At 45.2% G+C, this 15000-nt stretch overlaps 2 protein-coding genes across 2 annotated transcripts in view; one reads left to right on the top strand and one right to left on the bottom strand.

Moving 5' to 3' along the window:
• Positions 1-15000, bottom strand: part of LOC308102440 (pyruvate carboxylase, mitochondrial-like) — a 445486-nt gene that overhangs the window by 148196 nt on the left and 282290 nt on the right. The gene's annotated exons all lie outside the window — the stretch shown is intronic.
• The window catches only part of LOC308102128 (leucine-rich repeat and fibronectin type-III domain-containing protein 2), a gene marked incomplete at both ends in the record, with an annotated part of 22931 nt that continues 10026 nt past the window's right edge, over positions 2096-15000 (top strand). Inside the window, 5 exons of the mRNA XM_080451732.1 lie at positions 2096-2708; positions 3122-3284; positions 5839-6009; positions 8710-8871; positions 9807-10583. Of these exons, the coding sequence (XP_080307858.1) occupies positions 2096-2708; positions 3122-3284; positions 5839-6009; positions 8710-8871; positions 9807-10583 (1886 nt within the window). The remainder of the gene's footprint in view (positions 2709-3121; positions 3285-5838; positions 6010-8709; positions 8872-9806; positions 10584-15000) is intronic.

Genomic DNA, 15000 nt, shown 5'->3' with positions numbered 1-15000 from the left:
GTACCAGCCTCCTCAGTTACATAGTGAGATCAATAGCGTTTTTTTTGGAGATGGACCGAGCAAACTGTGCACTAACGAGGGAAAGATCTTCTGATATATTTTAATATTAAGGTTGCTTTGATCTCAGAGCACAGTGCAGTGAACCCTCCTGGTTTCACACTGTTAAAGAGCAATGCTTAGCACCGACTGGAAAATATTGAGCCAGCAATTTGTATCAACTTGTAAAGTCAGCATGATGGACTGCGCGGTGTCAAGTCATAACTTAAGATATTAGGTTGCAACCTACACTACACTGCATATTGTGCCAGACATCTTTATAGGGCCTCTCTGCGTGACAAAATGCACCTTTCTGCCCACCTTTCTCCTTCTCTCTCTCTCTCCATTTAAACCCTATACTTAGCTGACTAGATTCCCTCATGTTCTCACTCTACATCAGTAAACATTATTGTTTATTTATATTAAATCTCTTTGCCGAAAATAGACGATCAGCAAGCACTGTGTGAGCTTGTAGATCGGCTATTATTCAACGAATGTTCCCCCCCCCAGAATAGGGATGCTATAGGGTTCGTGTGGTTAAGTCTGACTGTCTCCCCTCGCCCCCCTCCCCTCTCTCTCTCTCTCCACTTTCACACTGCTGTGGTGCCGGCTGTTAGCAACCCTACCCCTGTCACTGCCTCCGTATCCTGGTTACAGTTGCCATGGCGACTATTATGCAATTTCAAGTGATTTATGTCCATATACATTCCTCCATCCTAGAGGATCTGTTGTTCTAAACGCACACATGCAACTTTGACTTGCACGCAGTTACTGTTAAAGTGTCAATGCGTGACGGTACTGATGCTTATAGTGTCGGTGTCACTGACGATATGAACCGGCAACGAGGCTGGTTTGTTTGTCTTTGTACAGTATGCGACTCCATTTTAGAAATAGGTGCCTGTCAGCATGCGCTGCGCAGCACTGCAGAACTGCAGAAGTATGTTGCAGCCACAGGGCATGCATGTACTGTATGCGATATGCTGTATGGAGAACTTTAACATATTGTCGCTGTCTCTGTGGAAACGTTGCATGTCCAAAGCAGTTACTTTTCAGCAAATAGAAAGAAGAACCTGTGTTTCATAGGATCCACTGTAGTTATTAGTCACAAGTCACAGCGCGTCACTTTATGCCATGCTATGAGCTTGTAGATCTGCTATTTTTGAAAAATCGTGAAAATGTGTGCAAATCTTTGAATTTATATATATTTTTAAAGCAAACATGTTTTACTCAAATCTTTGCTTCTGGGGGTCCCTGGAATAAAACATTTTGAGACGGGGGTCCTTGGCCAAATACATATCATTTTGGGGGTCCTTGACATGAAAAAGTTTGAGCACCACTGATATAACAACATAAGTTTTTCAGACAACTGTTAGGATTTAGAAGACATTTGTAGCATCGGAAGCTAGCACAGAGACCAAGCATTGAAGAAAACCTTGTTGTATATGATAGCACCATTGTCTAATCCTTTCCAGGTTACTATGGGGACTGACGGATGTGTTCAGGGTATTTTGGGATGTTGTTGCTAGGCAATACTCTGCCTGTAGTCTGACAAAGTACGTAGGTCTCAGTGTGTGTGTGTGTGTGTGTGTGTGTGTGTGTGTGTGTGTGTGTGTGTGTGTAGTAGTAGTTTGAGGCCACTGGTTTTCAATGCTGGAATTTTCTGCACTAAATCACCAAGAGCAGTATGCTGTAGAGTGCTACTCATTTTATATAACACACACACACACACACACACACACACACACACACACACACACACACACACACACACACACACACACACACACACACACACACACACACACACACACACACACACACACACACACACACACACACACACACACACACACACACACACACTCCACTACTGTCTAGTCAGTGTAGGAAGATGGGAAAGCTTGGCTCACACAAACACACACACACACACACACACACACGCACACACACACGCACACGCACACGCACACGCCACTCATGCTCAGGTGATGTGAGCTAAAACGCTTCCTCTCTCTCCCTCCATCTGTCTCCAGGTCTGTGGATAGCCAGGCGTTCTACCATGCCTGACCCCCCACCCCTCAGCCCCCGCAAACAACACCACCCACCCCACGCACGCCTCCACCCCAAACAAAGGACAGAACAACCTCCATTCTCCCCCCTCCTCCTCCCCGCATCAGCGCTCTCTTTTCATCCTCCCGCCCCTCTCCATACCTCCTCCTGTGTGCCCTCATCTCCCTCCCCCTCCTCCCCCTTCGCCCACAGCGCCCGCCCGGCGACCGCCAAGCGGACGCCGCCTGCCGCCGCTGCGTCGGCCGCGTTCCCGGCCTCTCATTGGCTGGCGCTGGTCACATGCTGGCTGCTGCCCTCCCTGGTTGGCGCGGGGGAGACGTGGGGCATGGTCTCCTCCTGCCCCTTCCACTGTGTGTGCCGGAACCTGTCGGAGTCGCTGAGCACGCTGTGCGCCGACAAGGGCCTGCTGTTCGTCCCGCCGCACGTGGACCGGCGCACCGTGGAGCTGCGTCTGGCCGACAACTACATCACCGAGGTGGGCGGCATCGACTTCGTCAACATGTCCGGCCTGGTGGACTTGACGCTGTCGCGGAACACCATCCACACGATTCGACCGCTGGCCTTCGAGAGCCTGGAGAGTCTGAGGTCCTTGCATCTGGATGGTAAGCACTAAGCGGGCGGAGCCGGATGTTTCTACGATACAACGGCTCAATTACGCGGGGCGCGGTTTCCCCATCCACTTCAATTCTATGGAAGAAACGGGCCGGAGCGGCCTGTGCGGGTGGCGAGTTGTAGGCTCAGCAGCGTGTGAAGCGTCGGATTCTTTGGCGGCCATTTTGGCTTGTAGTTTTCTTTCAGTGAGCTAACAGTCCAACGCGAGTCTAAGTCAATCTAATTTATGCTCCGTCATACTACAGTGTCACGCACTGAAAATAGCCAATCTACAAGGTCACAACGCAACGCGGATGCAACGTGTTGAGAGCTTGTAGATCGGCTATTTTTGGCACGCGACTGCCCTATGCCAAAGTATAAACCAGGCTTAAAACGTTTTTTTATCTCTTATGTATTGCTATAGGTAACCGTTTGACGATACTGGGGCCCAGAGACCTCGCAGGCCTAGTCAATCTACAACACCTGATCATCAACAATAACCAGCTGGTTAAAGTCTCCGTCCAGGCCTTCGATGACTTCCTGCTTTCATTGGAGGACCTGGACATGTCCTACAACAACCTGAGAAGGTAGATTGTCTTTGTTGTATACGTAGGGTATATCTGTCCTCTTTTGCTCTGCACTCTCTTCATTTCTCGGCTCTGTTCTCGTACCTCCTGCCTCTAGTTCTCAAACTTTTTTTGGGGTGCAAAACTACAGTCCAGCAGAGAAACAAACTTTCAAAGCAAGCTGAATTATTGATCGCCGGGAAAAAAACAAAGCCCCTTGTATGATCATACAAGTGGGTCAGCAAACACAGGAAGCTTTCCGAACTTGGCTCAAATTGCAGGAACTTGCAGGAAAATGACTGACTCTCGGGCCATTAAAGTGCATTAGGCATATTCCTTTCTATTTTGGATGCAGTGAATGCACACCTGAACTCAGTCCACTTTAAACCAACATGCCTCACCACTCTACTCCACCCCCCCCCCCCCCCCCCTTATGTTCTATTGTGTTCCACAGGAGTCGATGATGGCAAACAACAAAGCTGATCCTCTCTCTCTCTCTCTCTCCAATCTCATCTATTCTCCATTCCAGCCCCACTGCGTTGATGTATTCAGCAGCTTGTGAGTGTCAGCTATGATTAAGATGTTTCATTTGTCTCCCCTACAGGAGCCCACTGGCCCCTCTCCAACCTCCAACGAAGCCACGAGAAGAAAGTGTAAAGACTTTTAATGAGGCGTGCATTAACAAACCGTTTTTGTTTGTCTTCTCCTGTTCAGAGTACCAGGCGGAGGGCCATTTCCAATGAGGTGTTATTGAAGTTGGCCAGTTTCATCGCCGTTCTGGCGTCGTCACAAAGGCGTCTCAATTTGCGATAGAGCACAGGGCAATAAAACTATTACGCTAAATCGAATGTGATCAAATTATTTTAGACAGGTTGAAAGCTCCTACGCGTGCGAGCTAGCCCACCTAGTCATGTTCCCGGTATAGCATGTGGGGGAAGGGACAATCACAACTAAAGCTCTTCTTTCAAGTCCAAGTCAAGATTTATTTGTATGGATCAAGCGTACCATAAAACAGCTAGCAATGGTGATCCACACGGTTTACTTTTAAGGCAACGGAGCTCGACAACATTGCTTACGGCTAGGATCAGCATTGGCAACGCAGTGAAAGCTTCAATAATGTTGAACAATTAGGTCATGGAAGTGAAAGTGGAAAATACTGCGTCAAAGTATACTAATGGTTAGAGGCAAGGAAGACTATACTAATGATACAACTTGACTATGGAGTATGGGCAGACATTTATAGACAGTAATATTGTTGAAGCTGAAGCAGAGCGATCCTCATGTTACCCTCCCACATCCTCCTGTCTGTAATTCTCATCTGAACCAGGATAATTTGATTGAATCAGAGAGCCTTGCCCCTCTCCCTCTTACAGCTATTATACTCTATTATAGGCAAAGAATGCAAACATCTGTTGTTATTGTCTGCATTCTCATAGACACCTTGAACTCACTCGATAGAAAATGATCTGCTAATTACTCTCATACAATAAAAGGCCATCATCAGCAAGGGGACATTCAAGGCAATGCGAATGGACAACTTTGACAGGCTAACAATGTTTCACAAAGAGCTATCCACAAGACAATACCGTCATGACTGTCAGTCGATTCACCTCAAAATGTTCCCAGTGCATCGTGGAATCGCAGCTAACTGACACCGTATCTCAACGACGAGAGGGCAGTCAGGGCACACACTGTAGCAAAATGAATCAATGCTGGAATCGCACGGCTGGCACTATGCGCTCTCTTCTTATCATAAAGTGGCAATAATAATTCAATATCATTTATAATCATATAAAATAATGCTCTAAAATGCCAGCCCTACTTTCATTTTCTCACGTCTGCATTTTCACTGAACCTTTGTTTAACTTGTGCCGTTTTGCCTTCCCAAAACGGAAGCACAAAGAATGCATACCTCAGAAGAATACAGAGTGACCGCAGCACTGGGCCCGCAGATGGGAGATGTGACATTCGGAAATAGCCAAGGATTGGGGAGGGAAATGAGCAGCATCTGCTGTTGTCTCCGTCTGTCATTGTTGTCACCATTAATTAGTCTTGGCTTGGTGTTTTCCACAGAGTAGCACATTATGTAGGAATATCTGAACGTCGCCTATAGATGGATCTTATTGCATAGGCCAATGCATCCTTGTGTTAATTTTCTTGCATTAATCTTCTCTCCCGATGGGGTAGTGAGATTGGGAGGTACGCATCAGCCGTCGCTGTGGGAATCATGCGTTCGAGGCTAGCAGCCGTGACAAATCTTTCTCCGATTTCCTCTTGATGTTCTCTCGTCTTCCCGTCACTCAGGCGTTTTTCGTGTAACGGAGGAGAGAACATTGCCAGTCTGTTCAGCCCAAATGCCAAAGACCACAGCTGGAGACATTAGGAATTAAATCACTCAATTAATCTCTTAACATCTCTCTCTCTCTTGCCTTTTTCTCTCTGTTCAGTTTAGAGCACCATGGGAGTCCATCTAGAACACTGCCAGCATGTTCAGTCCAAAAAGTCGACCCCAGCCTGATACATTATACAAGAAAACCAGCCTATTAACATCCTATTTCTTCTTCTCCAAATGTAGAGTACCGTGGGAATCCATCCAGAACATGGCCAGTCTCCACACTCTGAATCTGGACCATAACCTGATAGACCACATAGCAGAGGGGGCCTTTGGAGAGCTCTATAAACTGGCCCGGCTGGACATGACTTCCAACAGGCTACGGACGCTGCCCCCAGATCCCCTCTTCGCCAGGTATGTCTTAACAGGATCTAACCTGTTAAACCCCGATCCTGTGCACTCTCAGCGTTACGGGCCCATTTGGTTGAATTTATACAGTCTCTGGGGTATTTCAGACGGCTGCAAATTTTCTCCACAGCTTTCTAAAAGTTGTGCGCCGAAAATAGGTAAAGTCTACAAGCTCGGTGGCCCCGACATTGTCCTCGTTTGATGTGTGAATGGCAAAACAGCGTTCCTGATTTCCGAACAAACTAATCAGATTGATGTAATGGCAACCACAGACTTAACCACATTGGTGGGCCAGGCTGATGCTTGCCCACAAAATGCATGATGGGAATTGTAGGCATACAGAGAATAGCTGAAATAGAAATGAGAATGTTCTATGACAATGGGTTGTATTGTAAATATTGTTTCTATAGACTAGGATAATCGTTATCAATTGTTCTTTTTTTTCTTGTGTTTTGGTTTTTCAAAAGAAGCCAATAGCTTTAAAGGAACTGCTCTTCTCTTTGTAAGCCAATATAATACAGACACAAATATTTTACTACCTTGGAATGGCAGCAATGTTTAGAGGCAATGTGGAAAAGTAATATTTTTTCATGTGCAGATGAGAATTGGATCAAAATATAACCGTGGCGTGTACATGGAAGAGAACTGTAATGAAAAAAAATATATCAATAATAATATTAATAATTTTTTGCCAGTAATGGTTGGCAAGAGTTCCAGTTTACAATGCATATAAGTGTTTCCCATTTAACAGCATTCATCTTTTAGTGCGAACAAACAACCCAAGGTCTACTAGTTACTTTTCAAGAACATCTTGTGCTCTCATCTTGGTATCCTTTGTATTCCTTTGCCATGATGAAGTGGCAGCAATAGTTTTATAGTCACTCCTAACATTTAAACCTGAATACAACCTTACAGCAGAATCTTTCAGTGGAGCATCGTTATTCTTTTGAGATCCCACTAGTTGGTTTTTATCTTACTGTTTTTTCCCCCCCCACCATTGTGGCTCATACTGAATGCACTGTGGGAGAGCTTTACAAAAGCACTTACAATTACCCACCTGTGCTTTTTATCTCCACATAGCCATGGGGATCGGCAAGATGGCAGCCTCAAAGTGATTTTGGTTCTTTATATTTCTGTTTATATTATTTTCTTTCATAATTATTCAAGACCACCTGCTCTTCCCATCTTAGCATTTCATCAAATATTCTATGCGGGCTGTTAAAGTGTACTTCAGGTCAGGCGAACAAACTATGGCCCATAGCCTTTGTTTTAGTCTATCATGTTGGTAATGTACAGTATAGACACCTGGGGACCCCGGTCAACAATGTATAAATAGTAAGGTTTAAGTGATTAACTGGTATATTTTGGGAAATTGTTATAGTATGATACACAGATTTTGAACTACAGGAAAGCTTACAGATTCCTGTTCCGAAGAAAATAACATCAACATATTGGTTCAACATGGGTTAATGATGTGCCATAAAATAATACATGACTCCAGTGAACCCACTAAGTCATTTTAAAATAGTATTTTGCAGTGAATCATTGAGCTATAGTCATTTGACGGCTATGCAAGCTAAAGCGGCCATCTCATAAATAGCCTTTTATGAACTGGCACATTCAGTGCATTTTCAACAGCTTGTTTTGGGGCTGCTTTTTGTACAGTAGGCGCATAAATTGCCTGCAAGGAGAAAGGCACTGCTTATGAAATAAGTTGAGCTGAGTACGGTTTCCTTAATGTTGTCATGTTATTCATTTTTTATTTTGCCAAGGCCCTGAGGCAGGATGCTTATGACAGCACTCTTGTTGAAATGAGCTGCTGGCCTCATTCTTAGCAGCTTTCCATGGACTGTTTAGACAATTATCTGTCTGATTTTTAAGCTGCAAGCTGTTACAGACCTATTGATGCCAACTCTTCACTATTTTATGACTACGTTTTTTCCTTTACACAAAATGCAAAAACTGCAAAGAGTAACATAATGTCTAAGTATTGAGACACAGCTATTAGTCATCAAATTAAAATTGTTTCACTTTTGTTCATCAGACTGATATTCTGGAGTTATCTTTCATTTGCTTTCCATCAATGGCACTGTTATATGTTTTTAATTTTACTAACCACTAACCCATTAATACCTGGAACGCATCTGTGTCACTTTAGATGTCTTTGGCTATTCAAAAATAGCAGATATACAAGCTCATAGCGCGGCACCGAGTGCCGCGCTACGAGCTTGTAGATCTGCTATTTTTGAAAAATTGTGAATTTTTATTTTTTAGATTTTTTTTCAAAAAACTGTTAGGATTTAGATTTTTTTAAAGAATCGCCTCAGGTCTTAATGGGTTAAACCCTATATATACTTCACTGACCGGGGTCCCCCACGGGTCTGTACTGGGCCCCCTTTCCTTTTCCCCCCTCTACAACAAATCTCTTCATCAAAAGATATAGTTGATCTAGAAGCTCACAACGTGTTGCGCTGCAACACATTTTGAGCTTGTAGATCTGTTGTTTTCACCAAATGTTTGCCTATTATGACATGACCAGAATGTCGGACAGAAACCTCTATGTTTTTTTCCGTAAATTAACCCCCTACTTCGTCATACAAGAGTGTCGCACAAAAGCAGTGAAAATAGCAGATCTACAAGCTTGTAGATTGTCTATTTTCACTACCTCAATTAAAAAATATATTAAAAATTACTCCTCGTCACCAGGTCCCAGACTGGCGCGATAAGCCCCACCCCCTACAACACCATCATCAGCCTCAACTTTGGGGGGAACCCGCTGCACTGCAACTGTGAGCTGCTATGGTTACGGCGGCTAACCCGCGGAGATGACATGGAGACCTGCGCCACGCCCCCTCACCTGGCTGCCAGGTAAACATCACTTCATTAAAGCCTATATACAGTCAGTTGTTTATATTATTTTTCTTTTATATTTATTCAAGACCGCCTGCTCTCCATCCTAGCATTTCAAATATTCTATGCAGGCTTAGGGTTGCATAGAAAGTAAGTACACTTCAAGCGCTGACTTGAAGTGTACTTCAAGTGTACTTCATGGTATATGGTTTTGCCAATTGATAAATGGCTTTAAGCGAAACATTCATATCCTAGTCCAATGAATCAGCAAAGCCGTTATTGAAAGCTCTTATAAACACCAGGAAACAGATAAACAAGACACACCATTTTCTTCTCCATTCCCACTATTCCCATCCATTTCACTGCAATGCAGTCTCATTCGTAGAGGGCCTTGTACAGCTGAGACTGTATAGGATATCTTGCATTGTGCATAAGGTCATGACAGTGTGTGTCAGTGTTCACCGTCACATTCTCTATCGGTGAGTCAAGTTCTTGTGAATTTCTCGTACGTGGGCAGAGGTGATGCGATCTCTATAGTATTCCTTTGCACTACTCCTTTGCATTGTACATGAGGTCTTGACAAGTGCCTGCACAGTATGAGCTGTCAAACTCAGGATGCCATATACACCTGTCCTGTATCCACTGTATCCACATGTCTCTCAAACTAATTCCAGTAGGTTTATTTTCATCTAGTGATACAACTATCAACTATTCCCTTAGTGATTATTCTATCGATTACGTTTTTGATTAATTGAATAATCTAGAAGCACACACACACACGCAAACAAATCAACAAATCTAATCGACTCAATCTCCTATTTCTTTTGACATTGTTGGTTGCTTATGCCAAGAAAAAAAGAAGAAAAAATGTAAATCAAAACTTTGCCCTAAAATCGATTATTCAATTAAAATCAAGTAGTTAACAGTTGCAATCCTCCCCTACTCTCTTGCAGGTACTTCTGGTCCATACCAGAGGAGGAGTTCACGTGCGAGCCGCCACTCATCACCCGACACACCCACAAACTGTGGGTTCTGGAGGGCCAGCGCGCCACGCTCAAGTGCCGCGCCATCGGTGATCCTGAACCAGTGGTCCACTGGGTATCGCCAGATGACCGCATTGTGGCCAACTCATCACGGACAGGCTCCTTCAGCAACGGCACCCTGGACATCCTGGTGACTGTCGCCCGGGACGACGGCACCTACACGTGCATCGCGATCAACGCGGCGGGGGAGGCGACAGCGAGTGTGGACCTGAAGATAATCCCGCTGCCTCACCGAGGAGGAGGAGGAGGCGGCGGAGGGGGGGGAGGAGGAGGAGGAGCAGGGGGAGGCACGGGAGGAGGCAGTGCTGGCGGAAATGCCGGGAATACCGTCAATGGCAAAAACGCTACCAATGGGATTTTACGGAGCGATCCCGGCTTGTCGGACATCACCACCGGGAAAAACGGAGGGATTAACAACGGAGGGGGGCGCGGAGGGGGAGAGGGGGATGACGGGAGAAAAGAGGGCGAGGAGGACGGCGAGGACGGGAGGGCGTCGGAAGGAGAGAGGGCGGACGGCGAGGCGGAGGGGGACGAGGAGGTCGAGGAAGAAAGGATGGTGGGAGTGCAGGGGATTACGTCCACCTCGGCACAGGTGCGATGGGATTTAGGCCGCTCGGCCGGAGGTTACTTGGTCTGGATGTATCAGATACAATATAACTGCACAGCTGACGAGACACTCATCTACAGGTCAGTTTGAAGTGTTTACTTCTTTTCATTATTCAAAGCATGCAGTGGTAGCTATTTAACGAGTTCTGTATTACTGTTCTGTATTAATTAACCACTTGAACCCTATACACTTTGTTGACGGGTCCCTCAACAAAGTCCCTCATTATTTTCCATCTACACAAACTCTCTTTGCCGATCTACAAGATAATTGCACTGTGTTGTGACACTTTGTGAGCTTGTAGATCTGCTATATTCTGCTAATGTTCTTCTATTATGACATCGCTCAGCATTAGGATGCTAGGGTTCATGTTGTTAAGTAGCTATGGTACAAATATCCATATCCTGCATTGACCATGTAGGAGATTATCTTGTGTATTTTGTGAATGAATGCCACACAGGTACAGTGGTGACGGCAGTAGTCCTTGTGCCATGCATTAAGGTGTGTTGACATGTTGTCAAGTTGAATCATTACTATAGCATTAGCATCAAGCATTAAGTTGCTCCATACAGTGTTTGCTAAACAAACAGACCCTCGATACTAGCCTCGCGTGGCCAGACAATATCACACGACACACTGCGTGGATATTAGTCTGGTCCCTATCAACGATAGATTTTTTTCCAAGGGGCGGTTACAAAAAGATCCAAACGGACTCTATTGGTTAGACCTAAACCAATCAGAGCAGTGCTTCCTTGTTCACGAACCAATCAGAGCAGTGCTTCCTTGTACGTCATTGCTCCAAATAAGGTGATAAGCCCGCCCACATTTGGATACTGGGCCCTGGTTGGTTCCGCAGAACTGCGGAGGGAGAGAAATGGAATCTCTATGGAGGGGGGCCAGACCTAATCTGCCGAGGGCTAAAGTGCGATGCAATTTTGCAAAGGCAGATTCGTCTGGAACCAGGCTACCTCGATACTTCTCTTTGGTCCCGCCTCTGCTTCATTCCTATTTGTTGGCGAGGCTTCGAAGCTAGATTGTTGTACGCTGCATTCAGACAAAAGTTAAAATCATTTAGGTCAGCACTAAAAAGAGGTCGGATCTCCGTTTTGGGTCACGAGAGTATAAACTTTCCAATAAGAAATTAATGAAAAACCAGCGGCAAGTCTCTGGTGGACATGCAGCCGCCTAAGTCCTCCAACCTTCATCTAACCTGATGTTGTGCCACAATGGTAGCCAACAAGTTACAGTTATATGCCAGGCTGCTGCTGTGCGTGAGATTCTTGGCTGCATATTACAGTGAAGCCCTGGTGTGTCTATAAATTGATCGCATTTTCCAGAACATTGCATAGTAGTCGCTATAGGCAAGAGTTGCTGTCCTGCAGAAAAATCACATGTCAAAATCCTAACTTTAGATCAGAATGCTAAGTGACAGCCTGTCAGTTACTTTCTGAAACCATTTTGTGACAGTAGGGTTGCGCCAGCCCCGAACCAGCGTCTCGTTTTGCAACAAACCCTGAAATATTTATCAGCGTGGCACTTTTGTTCAGTAACTGTTAACCTTGTACATGGCCGGATGGATAGCTGAAGGGGTGGATGGAGGGAGATAGAGAGAGAGAGAGAGAGAGACATGAAGGGATGGAGGGAGAGAGAGAGAGAGACATGAAGGGCTGGAGGGAGGGTGGTAATTAAACATTTATCTCTAGCCCTGCATGACACCGCAGAGCTCAACAGTTGGGTAGCTGGTGCATATGGATGAGAGAGAGATGGAGGGATGAGCTGGTGGAGGCAGAACAGGGGGTGGGGAGTGTAGGAGGAGAAAGAGTCTGTTGGAATTTGTGGCCAGGAGGCTCAAACAATGTGGAAGGCATCAAATCCCCCCTGCTGCTCATGGGGCAAGCGCTTATTATCGCCTTACTGTCGATGTGATTTGTGTTCACATTGTGACTTCTCACCAGCATTTAAGCCTCTGGTAAGTCATGTCACGCCACATTCAAAATAAAATCTCCATCCTGTCTTACATGGACAAGTTTACTGGCTATAGGTCTACAGGGACAGGAGCATTATAAAAATGTTGGTGCAGATGAGGGATTTGAGGTGAATGCGGTGATGCTTGCTGCCATATCCTATTAAACGCACTGACTTGTTAACTTGACATTTTAGGGAATAATGTGAGGTGACGGCATGTTTACCTAAGCACTGTTCCCCTTGGGAAATCAGAAACAAATTATATGAAGCTTATCACTGAGAAAGAATATAGATGGGTACGGAGCTTACGTATCACTGAGATACAATATGAATGGGGCTGGGCCAATTGCAAGGAGGGAGCAAGAAATTGATGGTTGAAATTAAGAGAGACAAATTGATGAACTGAACGATGGACGGGACACAAACTTGACATAAGGAAAAATGGAAAATGAAAGGAAGGAGAGAGCAATATTCCTCTCAAAAGTAAATCATGTAACCAAGTGTGAGCTAATCCGTGCGTCCGTCTTCCAAAGGAAAATTAGATTTCAGCACATTTACATTTGACAGAGCATGTATTGACACAGGCATAAGTAATACGTGACGAGTCATTCATTACTAATAGTCTACAGTCGACTGCTTAAGTCCCTTTTGTGCAGTGGGCACATGGATGCGTAGTAGTACTTACTACGCATCGTTGCGTGGTAGTACTACTTCTGTTTAGCACTCCAGTTGTAGTGCTAAACAGATGGCAGGGGGACGTGCTGGTCACGGCTTGGTGAGGCGAACACTGAAACCACATTTGAATAGTGGCGTTCTTTTGCTAGACGCTGAACATTTTTCTAACTTGTATTTCAGCTTCTTACATTGCAAACATGCTTACTAGTTGTAGCATTAAAAAAACCTTTTAGCAAAAGAAACGACAAGTAGCTAGTCTGTCGAGAGGCTTGCACACTGCCTAAGGGGATGGGGTCAAATTTAAGAGAGGATGGAACACAGTCTCTTAACACAGCATGAGTCAGGCTTTTAGTGTATAGCATCAAGCAATGCTATTTTCATAATGCATGTACATGTGTATGTGGTTCACATCAACTCACAAACGACAATGTGTCAATCAATCACTGTCACAGCCAACAGAGGATGAAAACAATACAGAAAGATGGAAAGTGAGTGGGGTGTAAGTGGCAGTATAGCTAGATGTTTATCTATAGGCGTATGTGTGCGTCTTTATTAAGACCAAAGGCGTATGTGTGCGTCTTTATTAAGACCAAAGTCACTCCTGGACATTCACTGGTGTGGCCAGTCAAATCAAATCACAGTACATTTTTACTGCGTAGGCGAGCTGTCTAAAAGAAGGCATGTGTGTGTGTGTGTGTGTGTGTGTGTGTGTGTGTGTGTGTGGCTTGTGCCCGTAAGCCAAGGAAGTAATACTTTTTCACATTTAATGCTCTTGAAAATATTTCACTTTTAAAAACTTTAATCTGTACTGTGTGTCAATTGAAGTGGGCTGAAACTTTGCCCAAATATGACAATGACCGTCTTGTTGAAGTTACATTAACACTCATGATTTTCCTACGTATAGTACATACACCACACGGACAAAAGAATAGACGATGGAAGCGGAGGGCTTCTGGGATGAATGGCGGACGGATAGAGGCAGAATGACGCACGAAGGGAAGGGAGAGAGACGAGACCTTTGAGATTTACGCACACATTTAGAGGGACAGAATGACGGATGGAGGGAAGACAAACTATGAGGCTTGTCACGATGGGGGAGTTGGTGGGGGGGGCAGATCTGAAAGAATGAGGAGAGACCGCAGGGGAGGGGACAGGGAGGAAAAACATTTAAATAGACGCTGTGTCTATGGGTGTGTGTATGTGGGAGAGAGAGAGAGATAGAGAGAGAGAGAGACAACACAAGAAAAAAAACTGCAGGGTGAGAGACACCCGAGTAGAGGCACAGAGAGAGAGGAAATATGATAGGAGTAAACGATCATAACCAGTCTCAAAGGACGGATATGGTGTGTCTATGTGTGTGTGTGGGGGGGGGTGTCTTTAATTTGCACAAAGAAAAAAAGTTAAACGAACCACACTGCAGTGAGGCTGGGGGTTTGGAGGAGGAGAGAAAGAAGACAGGAATTGGGGGGGGGGGGGGGTCTCAAAGGAGAGATTAGACCCGATGGCTTGCATATAGGCAAAAAAAAACAAGAAGAAGCTAGCCACGTTAGAGAGAAAGGAGGGAGAGGAGATGAGGAGTCTGATGGGAGAGGCTCTGCGGAAGGAAAGGAGGGAGGCGAGCGGTCTCGGTGGAGAGATAGAGAAAATGGAAGGGGCCGATTGAAAGGCATGAATACCACAACATGAGCCTGGGATTTCCACTGGAGGACTCTGTGATGTTATCACCACAGCTCATCCCAACCACAATATTATATCACCGAGAGAGACGGCCAACGAGAGAGAGAGAGGGAGAGGGGGAGAGGGGGAGAGAGACAGACAGAGCTAGACAGAGAGAGGGAGGGAGGGAGGGAGAAAGACAGA

Source organism: Gymnoscopelus braueri, assembly GCF_963280865.1.
Source record: "Gymnoscopelus braueri genome assembly, chromosome: 15".
Taxonomy (NCBI): domain Eukaryota; kingdom Metazoa; phylum Chordata; class Actinopteri; order Myctophiformes; family Myctophidae; genus Gymnoscopelus; species Gymnoscopelus braueri.
Note: the sequence above shows the minus strand (reverse complement) of the source record. Positions and strands in the feature narration are given on the sequence as shown.